General features: G+C 36.7%; 1 protein-coding gene across 3 annotated transcripts in view; it reads right to left on the bottom strand.

Annotated features, from left to right (window-relative positions):
• ARFGEF1 (ADP ribosylation factor guanine nucleotide exchange factor 1) overlaps window positions 1-22,692 on the bottom strand; it is a 128,590-nt gene that overhangs the window by 71,085 nt on the left and 34,813 nt on the right. For 2 of the 3 annotated variants that reach the window (NM_173997.3, XM_059893122.1), the window contains 5 exon segments: window positions 3,050-3,326; window positions 7,939-8,118; window positions 9,711-9,857; window positions 11,056-11,212; window positions 11,728-11,758. In NM_173997.3, coding sequence (NP_776422.2) covers window positions 3,050-3,326; window positions 7,939-8,118; window positions 9,711-9,857; window positions 11,056-11,212; window positions 11,728-11,758 — 792 coding nt within the window. 3 annotated transcript variants of the gene reach the window in all.

The raw sequence follows: 22,692 nt of genomic DNA on the forward strand, positions 1-22,692 counted from the left end.
AAAAATTTAAGAAAATATCATTTTAGCTTTTTGGAAATTTTTACTAAACATTTATAATGGAAAAAATCTAAGAAATTAAGAATAAAAGAAAAAATCAAATAGATATATGAAAGTAGATGCAATTATTCTTTAAATCTTCAATATTTTAACCAAACCATATTTTTAAATGTTTTATAATTTCAAGTCAACTTCAAAAATGATTCATTTGACAAGCTATTAATATTAATTATTCAACTTCAAGTTTTCTAGAAGATTAATCCTTTAGATTAATCCTATAGATTACATAATCCTTTAAAAATAAAAAAATTTTAAAGTATTCTGAAGGAAACATTTCTAACTTGTCCCACATGCTAATCAAATAATATTAAATGTAATTAAATCTTGTTTTGATTAATGAGGCCCACCAATAACAACAAGCTTATTACTGTGCTCTAATGTAACAAGGTCACTGAAGAAACAGAGACAAGGCTATCTGGGCCCTTCCTTACTATTTCTTCCCCAACAGACTCCACATATCCAATTTAGTTTTATTAATACTAAATTTAATAAGTAAAAAAGAATTCATCCCTCAATTTAACAGTAATTGAAAACAGATATAACTGCCAATCAGAAATTCTGAACACACAAGAAACTAATAAAACTTGATATAACTGGTGAGCCTGTAAAGACTATTGCAGATAAAAATAGGATTTCCACTGGGTTTTCTGAAATGCTGAAAATATCTCCGGAAGGCTCAACCAGCACTTTATGATGCTTTGGGAACTGGGATCCTGTTCTGGGAGCCACTGCCCTATACCAAATGGCCTCAGACCGCATGCGAGCCGACAGTGCTACTGTCTACATTCCCTGATCTCCACTCACCCTACGATAAAGAACCACTACTTATAACTCTGGCTTCCAGAAGTCCGTTCTTCCTACTGTTCACTGCTCCTAATCTACTGTTTGCTGCATTCTGCAAAATACTGAATGTCACAGAAGAAATTTGATAAATAAGCATGTCAAGTCAATAACTTTACAAAAAATTCAATACAACAGCATTTAGATTCTTTCGTGGAGTAAAAACATAAATGTCTTGAGAGATAATCTTTCCATCACTCTTAAGGTGTGTGTTTCTGCACTCTACTTGGCTAAAATTATTACCAAGAGTCTAAAAAGTAATAGTTTCAATGTAACTAAATATAGTCACTAAATTTTGCACAAAATGATTAGTGAATCAGAAGTCAATTCTCTTTTAAGTCATTTGACAGAAATAGATTAAAGTAATATTTATTACACATGGGAAACCATTGCAGAAGTTAACTGTTATGGCCGAAGTCACATAGCCAGGAAGTGTCAGAGATGTGATTCAAAGCAGGTGACCCCACTCCAGAGCATGCACTCTGAACCAATGGCTCACAGGCAAAATTTTCATTTATATAGCTATAGGGAGAAAAACACCTTTAAATTCAAAGTAATCACAATATGATGCAGGAATTATGTTGTATTTGTAGCTCTGCATCCTGAAAGCACCTACAGTGGTGTCTACTACACAGTAGGTGCTTCCATTCCTTGGGTCTCAGCCTATGTTGTTTTTTCTGTTAGAAAACTTCCTAAATTTTCTAGCCAGTCAACTCCTACCTTTACCTGAACAAGATCCAGCTAAAACATCACTTTCTCTACAAAAGTACCTCCTAACTTTCCTCGACAGAATTATCTCATGCATGTCACCTGCAGGGTATAACTCATTTATACATGCCTGACCTTCCAGGCAGATGATGGATACCCTAAGAGCAATGGCTACACCTTTATCAGCTTTTTAACTCCAGTTCCTAGCACAGTGCCTGGGACATAGTATGTGAAATCAATGTGTGCTGAATGCATGGATGAAGAAATAGAAGAATAAATAAGTTGCAGCTTTCTTATAGATCAGCTCTTTGAATCAGTCCCTTTATAAGCTTACAGTGAAAGAAGGGGAAATTTTATCAAGGGCAGACTAGAAAAACGTAAATCATATTATAGGCAGTGTGGATTCACTATTAGCATGAGTACTGAGAATGCTTGGTTTACCAAAGTGTCCCTTTTAAAATAAACACTAAATAAAGCACGAGAGAGTAAAAAGCCACTTATTCACGCCACTGCCAATGTTCATGCCACAGTTACAGAAAAGATGTGGTTTAAAAAAGTCAAGAGCTGAAAATATACTATAGAAGATTTTCCTCAAAGGCAAGTAAAAACAGAATTCAGATGAACTGTAACTAAACCCTAACCATCCTAACTCTATTGGAAAGGTAACAATTTCCATCATTTTTTGACACCAAGCTAAGGAGGGATGAAGGGAAGAAACTCACTGCCTGGCAATTTTATAGAATAGCTAAAGCTGAGAACAATGTTTGAGAGGAAAACTGATTGCATGTGATTATTTTTAGAGAAAATTTGTAATATAAATAAATATAGTTTAATTTTTGTAATCTTGTAACCTTTTTCTTATAAATAAGTATACTTAGAAAAAACACTGCCAGAGAATATCTAAATATCATTGACTATTACATGTCAGGATTTAAAAATAAGTATTTTTATATGTCAGGTGGTTACTCAAAAGATTTCTTTTCATATTTAATTTCAGTACTCTTTTGACAACAGTATTTTGTGAATTTAAAATGATGTCCTAAAATTCTCAGTCACATTCCAGAAAACCTTACAAATAAATAGGTCTCCTGTTTGCTATAAACTAATTTTAAGAAACCTGAAGTGCCTACATAACATGCTCACAGACATTTATGACCCTCTTTAGCAACATATCTCCTCCAAACCCATCTGTAAATCATCCTGCTTGTGAGATACTAATGAATGCATAATATCACTAATAGATGTTGTATGGGCTGAAGTAAAATTAACTTTACCGACTAGGCTGGAAGAAGTCCACAGTTACCACAATGTGTCCGATATGCATTAGGTCATATTACTCTTTTCACATTTCTTTACCAGAATTGCCTTCCTACATTCTTCCCTTAATACACACTCCATGCCACCCACCCCGACCCCCCCGCAAACCCTTTCTCAAAAAGATTACTTTCAGCTGCAGTTGCCTGATCGGCTTCAGTCTGTTCATTTTCTGCACTGGAAATATCAGATCCATTTTCGGGCTCTGTATCATCCTGAAGGCTTTTATCCACATCATTTGTCTGGGGATCAAGGTCCCCTTCATGTTCTTGGGGTATGTGATCAACAGTCTGAGGTGGCAAGTATCTGAGTTGAGGTGATTCAGGCTCATGATGGCTTACTGGAGACTGCAACAGATGGTGGTGCTGTCGATGCCTTTCTTTTTCCATTTGTTTGGCTTCCTGCAACTACAAAGAAAGAAAATAATTTCCTGTATTTGGCAATAAGAACAGAGATGGACGTCTTTCACTGTGTCCTCTTGTCAGTATTTTTGGTGTTTAAATGATGTAAATGTATTACTTAAAAGAAAAAACAATTTAAAAAAAAATAACCTTAGGATGATAACTAGATTGTTGCCAACAGAAAAGCAGACTTACCTAAAAGCAAATAAAAGTTTCACTAAGGGAGGAAAAAAGTAGACAGGGAAATAAAATACACACACATTCATTTTTACTTATATATACAGAAACAAAACCTAGACATATATATAAGAAGCTAGTAATAATGGTTATCTATAGGGGACAGAAGTTAGGAAAAGTGGAGGGAACTTTTCAGTGAATACCTTTATGTAGTATGTTCTTCTGTCACCTTGTCAAATGTATTAAAAATAATAAAATTACAATGAATAAATAAAATGGCAGTAAGTACTTAAATGCCTCTGACCAATCAGTCATTTAAAGAATGAAAAAACTATCTATAAATGTTCCAGTTTTATTTTAGGAGACCTGTCGTTTTTATGTATATAATACCACATGTAAAATTGGCTCCCTTACAGGATGCTAAACACAGTAATTATCAAGATCACAGGGTTTCATTTTTTAGCACTTTATTGCTTTTAGACACATCTCTTTTGGTCTTCATGACCTAATAAGAAACATTCTCACAGAATTAATTTCCACAAAGATAAATACTTTACAGTGTCAAATATGAACACTTCATACTCCTAGTAACATTCCAGGTTATGTGTATCATAAAACTAAAAAAGAGAGAATATGTGTGTGTATATATATATATTCTTTTTTTCTTTTTGATTCACTTTGTTGTACAGCAGAAATTAACATAACATGTGAAGCAACTATATTCGAATAAAAATTAATTTAAAAAATTAAAAATTCTAGTTTATGTGGAAATATCAGAATTAGTTATATGAATTTATAAAGTTGAATTAAAATATTTTAATGCTCAAAAGGTAGTAAGAGACTTATAATCTACATCATCTAACTCCCTTGTTTTACAGATAAGGAAACTGATGGGCATGACGAGTTGCACACACAATCAGAAGAGACTTCTCAAACCAAAGCTTTAGCCCATTTATGAGAAAGTCAATTTCCAAATTAACAGCGAGGAACCTATGACCTGCAGTCCAATTTCACCCTCAGCCTAACCTCAGCTAATTTGTACCATGGTTTAGTAGGGCAAGCACATGTTTTGGAACTACAGGCAAGAACAGTATTGAATTCTAGCTTTTTTCTACTTATCCTAGACTTGTATAAACTCTAGAAACGTTCCTGAAAATAACCTTTAAACATTTTCTATATACTCTCACACTTTCTAGAGCAGGATTTCTCACTATCAGTACTACTGACATTTGGATCAGATAATCCTTTGTTATATGTGAGTGGGGTTGGGATGGGGTGGACACTGGCTGCTGTACTGAACTGAGTTTAGCAACATCCCAGTCCATGACAGGTCATGACTCACCCCAGCAAGTGTCTCAAATGTGGCTTTGGGCACCTCCAGTTGAAGATGACCACTCTAGAGAAAGAAACTAGCATTTTCTCCTTTCAAATTTTAGAACTGAACACTTTATAGTGATTTTATTTGGAAAGGCGAGGAAAAGTTATCAGTAGTATATATAAATGAATTACATATCCAGCTTAGAATATTTTAGCATATGTGGAAAATCACTCTGTCCCCCCTTTAATTTTCACTCTCTTCCCTTTCCTACTTTTCTCTAATTATCCATAGCACAGAAGTAAATATGTTTCATGACTTGACACATGTTCATAGCCTTTATCATAATTCAGTTATATATTTGTGTGATTATTTAAGACTCACTTTTCCCTCTATGTTTCACAGATTTTAAGATCTTTGAGAGTAATGGTCATTCACTGCTGGTTTTGTCCAGCACTGTATAACTGAGAACAAGAACAGTGCCAAGAACATAAAGAGAAAACAGCATAATCTGCTGATCGAGTCATTAAAAAGTGATAAATTTATTTATTTTAATTGGAGGCTAATTACTTTACAATATTGTAGTGGTTCTTCAAAAAGCAGCAAAACTATTTTTTGTGGTTGTAAAATATGAGCAATAATCCAATGCTAATAATCTAAAACACAGGAAGAGTGACTGAATAGACTACGGTACATCCTTGAGTACTATACCATCTGTCAAAAAGAATGAGGAAGTTCTTTAAGGACAGACATGGAATGCTTTCCAGGAAATACTGCTGCCTGAAAAAAGTAAAGTATGAAAGAGTATCCAGAGCAGTGTGGAAGCCAGTCTTCCTAGGACGGCCACCAACCATCTCCATTTCCGACCCTCTCTTCCCAGTAGAGTTTCCTCCCACACCAGGCCAGGGTGGTTTCGGTGATAGTTCAGACCATGAGACAGACAATGTATAATGGCTTCTGCCTTGTTTCTCTTTCTTCTCATTCTCTAGCCCAGTAAAGGCTTTAAATAACCCCATCCCCAGTTAATACTGTGATCCACACAGCCAACTAACTGCAACCTCTTGTGAAATCCAAGCCACAGCCACCAGCTAAGACACTCGGGTTCTGGACCCTCAGAGACTTTAAGAGATGAGCAGCTAAACTATGAGGTTTAAGCAGCTGAAGTTTGGGGTGATCTGCTATGCAGTGATAGATAACTAATACAGCATGCTACCTTTCATGTAAGAAAGGTGATATGAAACCATACATACATGTGCTCTCTTGTGCTCAAGAAATGCAGAAGGATAAACCAAAAACCAGAGATGAGCTACATACAAGAGGTGGAAAGGCAGGAGGGAGAGGACTGGCATGATAAGAATGAGAATACCTTTTGTAGATCTCTAACTCTTAAGGCACGGTAGGGTTTAATTTACTTAAAAAATAAGCAAGCAATTAAACCAGAACGTGAGGGGTATTGAAATGGAAAACAGGCAGTAATAAATGAACTTAACTGTATTATAAAGTAATAACATTATCCCAATGAAGAGTATGGAGAAGAGAAGAACTAACCTAAGTAACTCTGGGAACCATTCTAAATGGATAGATACTATAAGGCTGAAGACAAAAAAAAAAAAACAAATATAAATGTTATAATGTACCCAGTAAATTTGCTTCTCACAGTGGAATGAGTCAGCAATTCAAAAACTATCGTATGTATGTAATAGGCCTGAACAAATAATGTATCACAGAAAATGAAAGCCTTTTATCTCACTGTATAGAGAGAAGAAGTCACAAATAAAGAGAGGAGGCTGCAATGAACCCTGTGGTATTGGAATCAGAAGTATCAGTATGAACACATAAGTTTTAATATATACGGATGGGTAGTCACATACAGATGTGGGGGAGGTAGGGAAGGGCGGGTAGTTAGTATGCACACATATATTTCCTAGTTCAATCCACTGAGAGGGAAGCAATAACAACCCAGCTGCAATGAACACACCTAGCACTCAGACTTTGGTTCCTATTACCATTCAAAGGAGCCAGGGCTCCCTGTTTATGTGTCTACTACTCCAGACGTAAAGCAGAAAAAATTCAAAATGAGCCTGGAATATCCTGAGATTCCAGAAGTACTCAAAAAAGGACATGGGCTTGTCAAAAAGGACAGAAGGCCAAAGCTGGAATATTTGGGGCAACAAAATAATAACAGAATTAGATTAGAAACCACAGAATAAACACCCGTGAATACGGACTGATAGAAATTAAAAACTGAATGAAAAAATACAAAAGGAGAATTAACTCTGGTTAATAAATATATAAGGAGAGAGAAACAAAAACCTGTACCAGGATAACACTGCAGTAATAACTGTTGCCAACAAGATCTACTGAGGGATACTCAAACTGGGTGTGGGGGAGTGTGAAAGAATCTCCAAGATATTTATTAAATGTAAAAGAATAAATTTTCAGTACAGGAACCTGGAAGATACCACTTTAAGCAAGTAATCAGGGTTACTGTACTTAATAGTATTATACCAGTGTGAATTCCTGTTTCCCAACATTGTAATATGATTATGCAAGATATCGGTATTAAGAAAAGCAGAATAAAGAGAATCTCTGTAAATACCTCTGTAATTTTTAAGTTTAAAATCAGTTCAAAATAAAAAGTCAGAAGTTGGTTTTCAATTATGAAGACCTAAACAATTAAAAAAGATTCTCTAGCTACTGGTCTCTTACTTTCCTTCCCAAATATATTCCATTACTACAGAAATTTATTTCACTTTTTAAAGGCTCAATGAATAATTTTCTATAAGAATAGATCACACTAGGTAACTTCTAACTATATTCACTGATCTAAGCTTGAGAGCAATAAAAATATCAATTCATAAACACTTCCATCAGGATGATGCCAATCAATCTCTATCTTTCAAATTCTATTTGTGATGAGAAAAAAAACACAAAACATTTTAATCCAAAACCAAACAAGTCAGTAAGCCAGTCAAAACAAAATACCACAGATCTCCAGTACATAAAACTGTAAACAAGATATTTTCTGCACAGTCACAAAAGATTTTATTATAATTTTTTCAAAATCTTTTCTATAGTTGATGCCTGTGGTGTTCTATACCATCTCTCTCATTTTTTAATACTTACTGCTTGGTTTTCCATGCGTGCAAAGATAACATTTAACATCTGAGTAAGAGTAGCTTTGGCTGTTGTCTGATTGATGAGATTTTTGCTTGCTAGATATATATTGTAACATGTTCTCACAGCTTGCAGTACAGTTCCTTCATGAATTTCTATGTGTTGAGATGTTACTGCAGTTAGTAAAGCCTTAAAAAAAAAAAAAAGAAAAAGAAAACTAAGATAAAGCAATTTTTCATATCCAGAGTTTCAGCACAAAAATACATGGCTATTTTTGTATCAGAATTAACTTTCAGACACCATTACCACTCTAAGGTAAAGTATACAAGAGTTTCTACCTACCTTAAATATATCATCAACTGTTGTCATTTTAACAGAAATATTTTAGTCTACTAAAATGCACAACATTAATACTGTCATAGTATAGCACAGATATATGCTTCATATGATGTATCTGTTGAGCTAAACATCAACTTTACAGAATATATAGTGTCCTATTCACTTTCAAACTTTTCTGAGATCTAACTTTTAGACTGAACTCAGTGTGCTGTTGTTATTGTTGAAGATAAATGTTTTAATTGCTTTAAAATAAAACATTTAAAATAATCCTCCAATAAAACAAACAGCTTTAATTTATGTGTACTGTCACATGTTACTCAACTTCTCAAAAGCAAGGACTCGTATCTTTGTCCTTCCATTAACGTGCTGTTCAGTGCCATGTAGGTCAGCACTGAGCACATACTAAACAAACCACAGCTGACATGAAGCTGCAAATGAGAGGCCAGACTGGGTGGCTTTTTTATTTATTTTTTTTTTTTTTATTTTATTTATTTTTTTTTTGGGTGGCTTTTTTAGAATCAAGATATTTTATGATTTATGAAGAGAATGCTGCTATGAGACTGAAAAGCTCAGAGGGGTGATAACCACACGTAAAGGAACACATTATACATGTAAACTAAAGTACTAATAGTACAAGAGAATTTTGCTGACAAATCAACATACCACCACTGCTATTAGCAGTAACATTAAAAACTGAGTATCTACATAGCAGACTGAAAACACAAATGAGTGATTTTTCTTTAAAGGAGTTTAATGATCCAGGTGTATCAGAGCACAAACCTAGGACAGGATTACCCGAGCAGGTTCAGCAGACTGACAGGTGCAAGGGAAAAAGGGAAACTGGTGCACAAGTGTTTCACATGGTGAAGCCTGGGACTAGAAAGCAGACTACAAGGGGTATGACAGGAGAAGAAGAAACTAGAAGGGTCACGGGACCTTCACATGGGACCCTAAAACTCAAAACATAGATCATGCCAGAAACTGAAAAGCTCTGGAAGATTGTGGGGGCCTAAACTGGGACCTTCAAAATAAGAGTCTTCCCCTAGTGAACTCTCAGCATCTAATAATAAAGTCCCCTGAAATAGAATCTAAAAAGCCCAAATGAACTTTATCTTATCTGGAAAGCACAAAAAATGACTTTTCCCAATGCTCTCAAGGTAAAAGTGAATGCGAAGTCGCTCAGTCATGTCCGACTCTTTGTGACTCCATGGACTGCAGCCTACCGCGCTCCTCCGTCCACGGGATTTTCTAGGTAAGAGTACTGGAGTGGGTTGCCATTCCCTTCTCCAGGGGATCTTCCCGACCCAGGGATCAAACTTGGGCCTCCCACATTGTAGGCAGATGCTTTACCATCTGAGCCACCAGGGAAGTCAAGGTAAAAGGCTTCTGATTTTAAAAAGTACAGATAATGAATAACAAATTCAGTTCTTATAATTAATTACCTTTATTATTTGTAACTGAACTCCTTCATCTGTTTGAGGACCTTGGAAACAGCCACAAATTGTTTCAATAATTCTATCAATTAATTTTTTGCCTGGTGTTGTACTATCTGGAGCATTGCCAGTCAAGTGCCCATAAGCAATAAGTTTCTGAAACCAAGAAAAAAGATAAAGATCCTGATTAAGCTAATATGTATATATATATATATACACACACACACACAAACACACACATATACACTAATAAAATACACATTAAAATTATAATATACAAATTGATTATATGTTAAACTTTTTACACAAAAATATTAAGATATAGTAAAAGTCAAGGCTATACCAACTTTTCCTGAAGAAAGCTTTATTAGCTATAAACATGTGAAATCATTTACACTTGTAATAATCACAAAAACAGCAAAATAATGATAACAAAACCATCGGGCAATACTTTGACAAAGGCAGGCCTTAGAACTTGTCTCTGATGAGTTGTAACAACTCACTGCCTTCTATCCAAACATTACTGATACTGCTTTTGTGAAAGCTATCTTAACACGCTCAAACGACCCAAATCTGTTTCCAAATTGGATCTGTGAATATGCTGAAACCCAATTTCCACACACTGGCCACAATGTATCACAGATTTGTTCATGTATCATTACCATTACAACCCTGGAAGAAAGGCCTTAGATATTATAATTTTAATTTTTCAGAGAAAACAAGGCCACAAATCAAATGAACTTATCCTTAACCTATCTTAACAACAAATCATATGGATATGATCTTTTCCACTCAACTGTTAGTTTAAAAGGTATAATCCCCAAACAGTGAAAATACCTGAAAAGAGAAGGACTCTCTCTCTGGAGGTTTGTCTCACAAATATCTAAGAGAATCTGCATACACACGTGCACACACGCATGTTTGTGTGTGTTAAGTAAAACAGGAAGACAGAAAAGAATTTTCTGATATAAATAAAGGTCAGTGCTAAAGTTTTGTAGTAAGTATAAATATTGAACTGTTAATATTAACCTACTGCTTTACATAAAACAGCAAGCATCTAGTAAAATCACTGCAAATAATGAAATATGCAAAATCACCAGCAGGTTAACTTTCATTATTAATAACCTTAGAAAACACTGCCTCTCACTAAGCTAACTAATGATTTGTATTACCTTTAACCTAGAAACATCTTTTTGCAACTACTGTTTCTTTGAGTGTAAGAAACCATTTAGTTTCTTACCACAAAAAGAATAATCAAGGCTTTCACATAAAATGCCTGAGCTATTCATCAACTGTAATATATAGGAATACATTCAAATTGGAGGGTTTTTACATAGTGCCATTTTATACATACCTGTAAACAATCTAGAGATGTACTGACTATGCGGGGACATTTGGACTGGCATGCCAATTCAAAGGGGAGGAAGTACTTGTCTGCTTCAATAAAATTTGTCTTTGATTTCACTGGTGGAAGGGTGCTTGATCCAGCTTTTGCTTCTCCGTGAGGAGGACTAAAGGAAAAATGAAGAGTTTGATTAGAATATCATATTCATCATCTTGATGATATTCTCACTCTAATTCCAGTTCTAAAAGGCACTGTGCTAAACCAATCTTCATTTTCTCGTATTTCATGAGGAAACCAAAGCCCAGAGAAGTTAAGTGATTTGCTACAGGTCATAAGCTAGTCATCAAAGCTATAACTAAACTCAAGAAAATTATTTAATTAAACAATTAATTTTTAAATTATATAGGTTACTAAATATTTAGTAATCTTTCTAAACATGAATCAGTCTTTAAGGAAAGACAAAGCATATCTTACGGTATTTCAGAAATACCCTTATTTATAAAATCTTTTTGTATTTATGTTTATAGTATTTCTCAAAATCATTTTTTAAAAATTGATTTTATTATAAAGATCACATACAGAAAATCTGCCACATCCAAACAGAGATGATTACATTATTATTTTGCCAAGACTAATAAGTTTGCAAATTATTTTTACTGAAGGAAAAAAAAACCCACAAACCTCTGCTTTTCAGTTTCCGCTTTTATTTCCTCTGGTTGGGGGCAGGGGAAGAAAAGAAGTGTACATTAGAAAACTTGACAAGAGAAAGATCATTAACTAATTTGATTACAGGCTTTAATTTATAACTTCTACAAGATGTCAGGAAGAATACAATTTCAAAAAAAATTAGGTATTAAAACTCCGTTGCTGCCAAATGTATTAATTTACACAAATAATGTAATTCTATAAGACTTATGAAGAACATACATTAACAACCACAAGAATAGGTACAAATTACAGATTACTAATTTTCAAAGCATTTCCTTTTCTCAAAGTAGTTTTTTCTTGGGGGAGGAGGGTCAAGTTAGTATTTGCATTAACCAGAGGCATTAATATTAAGAACAGAATAATATGTATACTGTATTCAAATGACAAAATATAAGGCACATGTGGGTGAGGAAAATTACTCAAGATACCCCCTTGGGATTATCTCAAGGCGATTATCAGGCCAGGGCTATAAATTCTTGATCATGTACAGATGTGTTGATATTTAACCAATTTTTCTACTTACGACTATACAAGGCACTATAACATACACATGCCCAATTTAATGGGAAATTTCCCCTTTTGCTGTTTATATCCATAAGAGATGAGGTAAATTTGAGGAATTGTACCTGTCACAGAATAACCTTAAATTTAATAATTGAGGAATCTGGTTAATTGATTAAACCTGTAGGAAATTTGTAAGAAAAGCATTCAAATATACCATTAATAATAACTATAGTTATTGAGTATTTATTATGGGATAAGCACTATTACGTTTCACATGGACTAACATATTTCTTAACTTGTAATAAATGCCTAGTAACACCTCATTCAAGGAAACTGCTTCTCTGACGAATCAGGGCTTGAAGAGAGTTTGCTTCAGGTTGGCCTTCAACAGTAGAATCGAGAAGTATAGTTGACCCTTGAACAAGGTGAAGGCTAAATTATAGTCAGCCCTCCACTTCTGCTGTTCCTCTGTATCCATGATTCAACCTACCAAGGACTGTGTGCTACTGTAGTATTTACTACTGAAAAATATCCATGTACATGTGAACTCACGCAGTTCAAATCTGCACTGTTCAAGTCTCAACTGTAAACTAATTAATTCTCAATTATTAAAGGAAAAAAACCCAGAAGAAACAAAATTCTAAAGTATCAAATTAAGAAATAGTATACTCAAATTCAAAACCACTTGGTAATTAACTGTGAAACATTTTCCCATTAAAGTCAGACTCATTACAAGGATGATCACAAACAGCAAAATAGTTCTGACATTGCTCTGGAAACACTAGACGATGCAACTAGACAATACCAGACGTGATAATAAAAGTCCTCACTCTTGAGCTGAAATAAGACAAAAACCAGACGCTGGATTTGTTTGTTTTAAATATGTAGTCATAACACTTTATTACTGAAATTCTTTCAGGACTCATTGTCTCTCTAGCCATTAACTTGCCCTATCCTTTCACAACCATTTTTATACAATGTTTCTAAAACCTTAGAAACAACCACCATATTATATATAGAAGGAAAAGGTTAAAAATTGGAGGAAATAGGTCAGTGTAAATTAGCATAAAAAGTATAGATTTTAAAGTATTTTAAAAGAAACACAAGTTTTACTCCTTTCGGGTACATTGTTACTGCAAACAAAGTACATTAAATTACCAGAACAGTTAATAAGGCACAGGACTTGTTTAATGAGCAGGAAAGAATGATTTATTAAAAAAAAAAAAAAAAAAAAAACAGCTGATCACATGCAAGTTATGTACCTGGTTCCCCAAGTATATTCAATATTCTGTCTCATAATATGATTTTCATCAACTTGCTGAGCAGTTTTCTTTTCCCCCACTGACAGTACAATATAAACTTCAAAATGACATTTATACAGATTTCAAGAAATTCTATTAAAATGCATATGTATGATACATGTGATTTACATCTACCTCTCATGACATCACTTCACTTCTCATGACATCACTGTCTTACTGCTTACAGAGCAACAGCACTTACTCAAAGCAAATTGATAATTTAAGGAAGTGAAGTGAAAGTTGCTCAGTTGTGTTTGACTCTTTGTGATCCCATGGACTATACAGTCCATGAAGTTCTCTAGGCCAGAATACTGGAGTGGGTAGCTTTTCCCTTCTCCAGCTGTTATTCGCAAACCAGGGGTTGAACCCGGGTCTCCCACATTGCAGGTGGATTTTTTACCAGCTGAGCCACAAGGGAAGCCCCAATCTAAGGAAAAGTGAAAATGAAGTTGTTCAATCTTGTCCAACTCTTTGCAACCCCATGGACTGTAGCCTACAAGGCTCCTCCATACATGGGATTTTCCAGGCAAGAGTACTGGAGTGGGTTGCCATTTCCTTCTCCAGGGGATCTTCCCGACTCAGGGATCAAACCCGGATCTCCCGCATTGCAAGCAGACACTTTTTACGATCTGAGCCACCAGGGAAGCTCCCAATCTAAGGAAAGACAAAGCCAAATGAAGAGTTTGTAATAAACATATTAAAACTTACACGTCCAATGTACTGTCTCCTTCAGAGCAGTAACTGTGGGAGGTTATGCTTCGATTATCATAATACTGCCAGTATTCAAAAATATTTGTGGAATTCATTGCCTGCAGTTCTTTCCTGCCTGCTTCCTTCTTTTAAATGAATAATCTCATAGAAGGAAAAAATCTCTAGAAAAGGAATCAAATTCTAACCACCAATTAACCACAAGTGGTTTGGAGCCAAGCATGAAGAATGGTATGTGACCTCAAAACAAAAGTTCTTAACTTCAGTGCTTCTGCAAACCATGGCAAATTGTCAGTTTGCAAGCAGTGTTTTAGAAAAAGTATGTAACTCTCATTAGATTCTGAAAGAAGTCTGTAACCCAGACTATAAAGATGATATAGGATTAATTAAAAGCAGTAATTTGGATCAACAATGACTAAAGACGACTATACATGTAAGCAATTTTAAACAAAACATTTCTAAAATACTACGTAAATATAAGGGATCACTTTGAAAAATAACAAAGTATATATATTCTGTTAGGTTTACTTCTTCAAAGCCAATCCTATGACTTTAGCATCACATTTCAAATAGTTAAGGATTAAACAAAAATACAGGCATTAAATAGAATGTTACAGTATTTACGAAAGAGAGAGATAATGGCTTGAACAAAAGCTGTGACACCAGGGATGAGTAAATGTGATTCCATGGACATCGTGGGAGGAAAAACAATGAAACAATCTCATTTATCTAGGAGGAGAAGGAGCAAGAAGAGAAGATGGGGCTTGCCTAACTGGATAATAAAGGTACCACTAATTTAGACACCAAACAGTTTTCTCCCTGTGCAGTAGTTGGGGTGAAGGTGCACGGGAGAAGAGGAGGAAAATTTTGGTCGTATCTTGTTTTAAGCAATGGGGATGTTCAAGTGGCAGTATTCAGCGGGCACTCAGGTATATGAATTTGAAGATCAAGAGACAACGTGAAAGACTGTATTTTCAAAAATAGTCACTATTTTATTTTCCACCCCCACATGCCCTTCTGCAAAGTGACCTTGCACACCTCACCAAGAGAAGACAGTCTAATTTCATCCTTCTTACATATGGCTGGCCTCGGAAATTCATTCCTAACGAATAGCATACAGTGGAAGTGACAGGGACCACCACCAAGATTCAGGTCAGAAAAGGCCAAGCAGCTCCTGACCAATTCTCCTGGAATGCTGGGTCTCCAGACACCCACTCATGGAACACAAAGGCCCTGATGTGGGAAGTCCAAGCCACCGGGAAGCTGTATGTAAGTTGTTCAGTCAACAACACCAGTTGAGCCCAGCTTTCAAGTCATCACAGCCCAGGCACCAGACATGCTGAGTGAAGAAGCCTCCCGAGGATTCCAGTTCTCTGTCATTCATGTCTCCCCCAGCATTTGTGTCTTCTCACCTGAGACTCCCAATGCTGTGGAGCAGCAACATGGCTCACCTGAATTCCTGGAACACAGAGACTCTCAGCATAATCAAATGGTTGTTGAGTCACACCACTAAGTCTTGGACTGGTTTATCATACAGCAATAGGTAACTGGGCCTCCTTAGAAAGGGATAAGGAGGCGGGAGGAGACTGGGATTTGAAATAACTTTGGCAAATGGGAGAGACAGCTAACTGAGGAGCACACACACACAAAAAGAAAACCTGCCAGGAATGTGGAAAGTTCCAGTGGATTCTGAGCAACTGGAGTCCAGGTGGTTAACAGGTATAAAAATGCAGCCTGGACTTCTACCCTTGTAATAGATTTAGCAGCCTCCTCAGGACTTGGAGGTCCTCTGCAAAATTCATTTACAAAATTATGACTAAATCATATATAAATAATTGATAGCTATGAAGTACAAAGTAATTTAACACAAAAGACCAGTTGAAGTTTCTTTTTAGCACCCAGAAAACAGAAAGATAACTTTTTCTTACACTACTACTCTCACCACCATCTTCCTTCCAATCTAAAAGCAGCAGAAAGATCTTATACTGTAAGATTTTATCAATCACCATAGCTTACAATAAAAACTGACACAGCTATCAATGCAATAATTTAAGTACTCTTACACAGCTTAGAAAGTTTACTGATTATGTATGTGTAATCATTTTGCCCTGAGCTAACCTAAAATTTACCTTGCAGTCTTCTATAAAAGGAAACAAGCACCATAAACCAAACTGAGCAGTCCTTTATACTACCAAATTTCCTGCTGAATCCCAAATATATGTTTTTGTATCACAGTCAGAACTAGATAGGAGTGGCTATTTTCTGAAATATGAAGGGAGAAGAACAGATTTTCATTCATCCTGCCCTCTCCACGGAAAGCCAGCAGAGCCCCATTTAATACTATTGCTCCAGTGTGCATGTGTGTTTAGTCGCTAAGTCGAGTCCTGCTCTTTTGTGACCCCAGTGATTACAGCCTGCCAGGCTCCCCTGTCCATGGAATTCTTCAGGCAAGAATACTGGAGTGGGTTGTCATTTCCTTCCCCAGGGGATCTTCCTGACCCAGAGATCAAACACATGTCTCCTGCATTGACAGGAGGATTCTTGACCCACTGAGCTACCTGGGAAGCCCAATATGGTTCTGGAGGATGTGTCAAAAAGAAGGGCAAAATTCTGACTGCAAACATTCTAACTGTCCTCAATGGGTTGAATACTGGTGGAATTTTCAGAATAAAGGTGTAAAGTGAAATTGCCACCAAAAAACAGGAGAAGCCACCTAAGGGGGAGAGACGGGATGCTCCCACTTAAATGAAAACTGGACACAAGAGCCACAGTCAGCCTGCTGCTGCTGCTAAGTCGCTTCAGTCGTGTCCAACTCTGCGACCCCATAGACGGGCAGCCCACCAGACTTCCCCGTCCCTGGGATTCTCCAGGCAAGAACACTGGAGTGGGTTGCCATTTCCTTCTCCAAGGCATGAAAGTGAAAAGTGAAAGTGAAGTCTCTCAGTCGTGTCCGACTCTAGCGACCCCATGGACTGCAGCCCACCAGGCTCCTCCGTCCATGGGATTTTCCAGGCAAGAGTACTGGAGTGGGTTGCCACTGCCTTCTCCGACAGTCAGCCTACGATCACTCAAACTTACAATTCCCAAAGTTAACGTTTGAAAAGATTGTTCATTACTTGTAACAGAAAGGCACTATACAACTTTTAAATTTAGACCCTGATTTCTAGCCAAAGATTGCATATACAGTAGACCCCCTTTCATGGTTCCCTTTCTGAAATTTCAATTACCCACAGTCAATTGCAGTCTGAAAATATTAAATGGAAAATTCCAGATATAAACAGAAGTTTTAAACTGCATGACATGCGGAGCGGTGTGATGAAATCCTGTGCTAACCCACACCATTTGGTCCTGTTTGGTCCCATTAAGGGCATGAACCATCCATCTCTTCAGAGTTTCCTGCTCTGACTTATTATCGCTCTTGGTTATCAGGATCAACAGTCACAGATGGTATCACAGTGCTGTGTTCAAGTAACCCGTATGTGACGGAAAAATGGCCCCAAAGTGCAAGAGCAGTGATGCTGGTAAAGAATAGTTTTAGCTTCACTTAAAGTGCTTTCTTTTGGGCTTCCCATCTTCCCAACGCAGGAGATGTAAGGGACATAGGTTTGATCCCTAGAAGCAAGAGATGTGGGTTCGGTTCCTACATTGGGAAGATCCCCTGGAGGAGGAAATGGCAACCCAGTAATCTCTCCCGAGAAATCCCATGGACAGAAGAACCGGGCGGGCTATAGTCCATGGGGTCACAAAGAGTAGGACACAGCTGAGCACACGTGCACATAACTAAACGTGCTTTCTTTAAGTGAAAAGGTGTAATTCTTGACGTAATAAGGAAAGAAAAAAACCTGAAGGCTGAGGTTGCTACGATATTTGGTAAAAACGAACCTTCTACACACAAAATTGTGAAGAAAGAAAAAGAAATTTGTGTTAATTTTGCTGTCACACCTCAAACTGCAAAAGTTACAGCCATAGTGTGTTAAGTGCTTAGTTAAGATGGAAAAGGCATTAAATTTTCACAAGATATATTTAGAGAAAGAGACCATATTTACTAATCTTATTACCTGTATTGCTTTAATTGTTCTACGTTAATTGTTCATAATTTACTGTACTTAAACTGTATCATAGGTATATATGTTTAGGTAAAAACACAGTATACAGATGGTTTAATAGCTACCCACTGTTCCAAGCATCCACTGGGGATTTTGGAACATTCCCTGCAGACATGGCATACTACTGAAATTTAACTTCTCTAATGTACTTAAGTAAATTTTCCATGGTAAATAACCTAAAACTAGGAATGAAAAATTCTAATAGACTGAAACTGTTTCTTCAATGTGTGGTACATCAATAAAACCGAGATTAATGAGAAATGTCTTCTAAGATAATGAAAATTGATTAGCTCACCAAAATCACACAAATACAAACAAGTCTAATAAACAACAAAAATATCTTGTATTTGTGTAGCATGTTACAATTTACCAAGTTCTACATACATATTAATTCTTAGAACAGCAGACAGTACTGCCAACATGTCCATTTTACAGATTAAATAACCTGAATAAAAAACCTGAAGTGACTTACCCAAGATGACAAGAAGGATTTAGAATGATTTAAGTATGACTTTGCTATGGAATAAGCCTAAATCAAAGGACTAAATTTCAATGACATATTAATTTAAAAAGAATATTAACTTTAGAACAATACTATTTTTATAATTTTTCAATGTGCCCATACAAGTTCTAACAAAACAAAAAACACTGTGCTGCCTGTTAATTCAGAAATAGAAAAAAAATCATATTTTGAAAATCAAAATTAGAAATGTAATTTGAATAGTAAATATTTCAACTCAATAATTCTTTCCATTTCCAGGCTTCATGCATAAAATACAAAATAAAAAATCTCAATAGAATTCAGATCAAGTGCCTGTCTAATGACACTAAAGGCATAAATATAGGTAAGCCAAATTTAAAGAAAACTAAGACAAAATAAACTCTTAGTGAAATCATGAATTATGAACATGGTCCTTTAACAGAACTAAATATTTGGACAGAAAGGAATGCAGCGGCCATCTTCGATCAACAACTTGCAGTGGCTACAGTGAAAATCAACAAGAACAGTTATTGTTCTCAGTGTTAACATCCCTACTGGTAAATAAACAATCGACATTTCATAGATTCTGCTCAAAGGAAGATATGCAGAAGCCACACCTATGGGATCATGGAAAGAATACTGCACTTGTGTAAGTCAGGGCCTTGAGTTCTATTTCAACTTGGCTGCATAAGCAAAATACAGTAGCAAGAAATGGGTTAGAAGCCCCAAAAGATTGAGAGTCAAACCCCAGGTCTGCCACTGTATGACCTTTCTAAACTTGAGTTTATAGACTTTTCAAACAGGCAAAATAATATTTAGATTTCTATCTCGTAAGAATGGGGCTTCCCCAGTGGCTCAGCAGTAAAGAATCTGCCTGCCAATGCAGGAGACAGGGGTTTGATCCCTGGGTTAGGCAAGATGCCCTGGGGAAGTGCACTCTAGTGGAAATGGAAATGCACTCTAGTATTCTTGCATTGGATATCCCATGGACAGAGGAGCCTGACGGGCTACGGTCCGTGGGGTCACAAAAGTGTTGGACACGACTTAGCAACTAAACAACCACTCATAAGAATGAGCATCTAGGAGCATCTAGGAAGTGTGACGGAGAAGGCAATGGCAGCCCACTCCAGTCCTCTTGCCGGGAAAATCCCATGGACGGAGGAGCCTGGTTGGCTGCAGTCCATGGGGTCGCTAAGAGTCGGACACGACTGAGAGACTTCACTTTCACTTTTCACTTTCCACTTTCATGCACTGGAGAAGGACATGGCAACCCACTCCAGTGTTCTTGCTTGAAGAATCCCAGGGATGGGGGAGCCTGGTGGGCTGCCGTCTATGGGGTCACATAGAGCTGGACACGACTGAAGTGACTTAGCAGCAGCAGCAGGCAACCACCCAAGCTTGATTTTATGAAAGCATTTCATAAATGTATACAAGCATATCTCAGAGATCCTGGAGGGTTCAGTCCCAGACCACTGCAAAACAGCAAGTATCACAATAAAGGCACACAAATGTTTGGTTTCCAGGGCCTATAAAAGTTATGTTTTTACTATACTGCAATCTATTCAGTGTGCCATAATAGCATTATGCCTTAAAAACATGCCCATACTCTAATTAAAAAATACTTTGAGGGAATCCCCTGGTGATCCAGTGGTTATGGTTTCGTGCTTTCAATGCACAGGCACAGGTTCCATCCCTGGTCTGGGAACTAAGATCCTGAAAGCCAGGTGGTGTGGCGCTGCCCCTCCCAAAACAAGACAAAAAATATTTTATTGCTAAAAAATACTATCAATCATTCAAACCTTCACCTTGTGGAGGGTCTTGCCTTGGAGTTGATGGCTGCTGACTGATGAGGGTGGGGGTTGCTATGGCAATTTCTTAAAATAAGACATCAATGAAGTCTGCCACATCAACTGATTGTTCCTTCAGGAACAGTTTCTCTGTAGCATGCAATGCTATTTTACAGTGTTTTACTCACAGCAGAACTTTCAAAATTGGAGTCAATCCTCTCAAAATCTGCTGCTGCAGATTCAAAATCAACGAAATTTATGTTATATTCTAAATCCTTTGTTGTCATTCCAATAATCTTCACAGCATCTTCACCAGGAATAGATTACACCTAAACAAACTACTTTCTTTTGCTCATCCATAAAAAGCAGCTCATCTGTTAAAGCTTTATCACAGACTGCAGCAATTCAGTCACATCTTCATGCTCCATTTTTAATTGTACTACTCTTGCTATTTCTACCACATCTGCAGTTACTTCCTCCAATGAACCCTCAAACTCCTTAAAGTCACTCATGAGGGTTGAAATCAACTTCTTCCAATCTCCTGTTAATGTTGGTATTTGATCTGCTCCCATGAATCAAATGTTAATGGCATTTAGAATAGTGGACCATTTCCAGAGGTTTTCATTTACTCTGCCCAGAAACATCAAAGGAATCACTATTATGGCAGGTATAGCCTTACAAAATATATTTCTTCATTAATAAGACTTGAAAGTGGAAATTACTTCTTGATCTGTGGGCTGCAGAATGGATAATGTGTTATTAACAGGCATGAAAACATGAATCTCGTTGTACATCTGCAACAGAGCTCTTTGGTGACCAGGAATACTGTCAGTGAATAGAAATACTTTGAAAGGAATCTTTTGTCTAACCAGTAGGTCTCAACAGTGGGCTTAAAATATTCAGTAACCCTGCTGTAAACAGATATGCTATCACCCAGGCTTTGTTGCTGCATTGACCGAGCACAGGCAGAAGAGTCTTAGCATGATTCTTAAGGGTGCTTAGGGCTTTCATAATGGCAAATAAACACTGGCTTCAACTTAAAGTCACCAGCTGCATTAATTAGCCCCTAACTAGAGAGTCAGCCTGTCTTTCAATGCCTTGAAACCAGGCACTGACTTCTCCTCTCTAGCTATGAAAGTCCTAGATGGCATCCCAGGGCCTATAAAAGTTATGTTTATACACTTTATCTATTAAGTGTGCCATAATAGCGTTATGCCTTAAAAACATGTCCATACTCTAATTAAAAAATACTTTGGGGGAATCCCCTGGTGATCCAGTGGTTATGGTTTCGCTGTTTCATTGATACTGAAATACAAGGCTGTTTCACTGATACTGAAAAGTTGCTTTTTAGGGCAGCCACCCTCATTAGTGATCTTAGCTAGATCTTCTGGAAACTTCTGCAGCTTCTACAGCAGCACTTCCTGCTTCTCCTTGCCCTTTCATGTTCTAGGGACAGCTTCTTTTCTTAACCCTCATGAACCAATCTTTGCCAGCGTCAACCTTTTCTTCTGCAGTTTCCTCACCTCTCTTAGCCTTTAGAGAACTGAAGAAAGTTATGGTCCTTTATTACATATAAAATAGCTAGTCAGGACCTAGCACAGGTAACTGTAACTCAATTCTCTGTAATGACCTAAATGGGAAAAAAATGTAAAAAAGAGTGGATTGGGGCTTTCCTGGTGATTCAGCGGTAACAAATCCACATGCTAGTGCAGGAGACATGGGTTTGATCCCTGATCAGGGAAGATCCCACATGTCACAGAGCAACTTTGAGATAAAACAAATTGCTCTTCTTGGAAAAAAGAAAATCATCTTATTCTTGAGTCCTTTTTAAGTCTCCCATTTCACAGTGTACTCTTTCATTTTAACAATTAAAAAAAAATTTTATTACTGAAAATTCCAAACACATTTGACAGTAGAGGATAATATACCAAATCCCCGTGTCCCATTATCTACCTTCAACAATGACCATACTCCATTTATACCCTCCACCCACTTCATGCTCCCCTCCCCAATGAGTTCAGTTCAATGGTACACAAATTCCAGGCATACCA

This window comes from Bos taurus, chromosome 14 (genome assembly GCF_002263795.3).
Source record: "Bos taurus isolate L1 Dominette 01449 registration number 42190680 breed Hereford chromosome 14, ARS-UCD2.0, whole genome shotgun sequence".
Lineage (NCBI taxonomy): Eukaryota > Metazoa > Chordata > Mammalia > Artiodactyla > Bovidae > Bos > Bos taurus.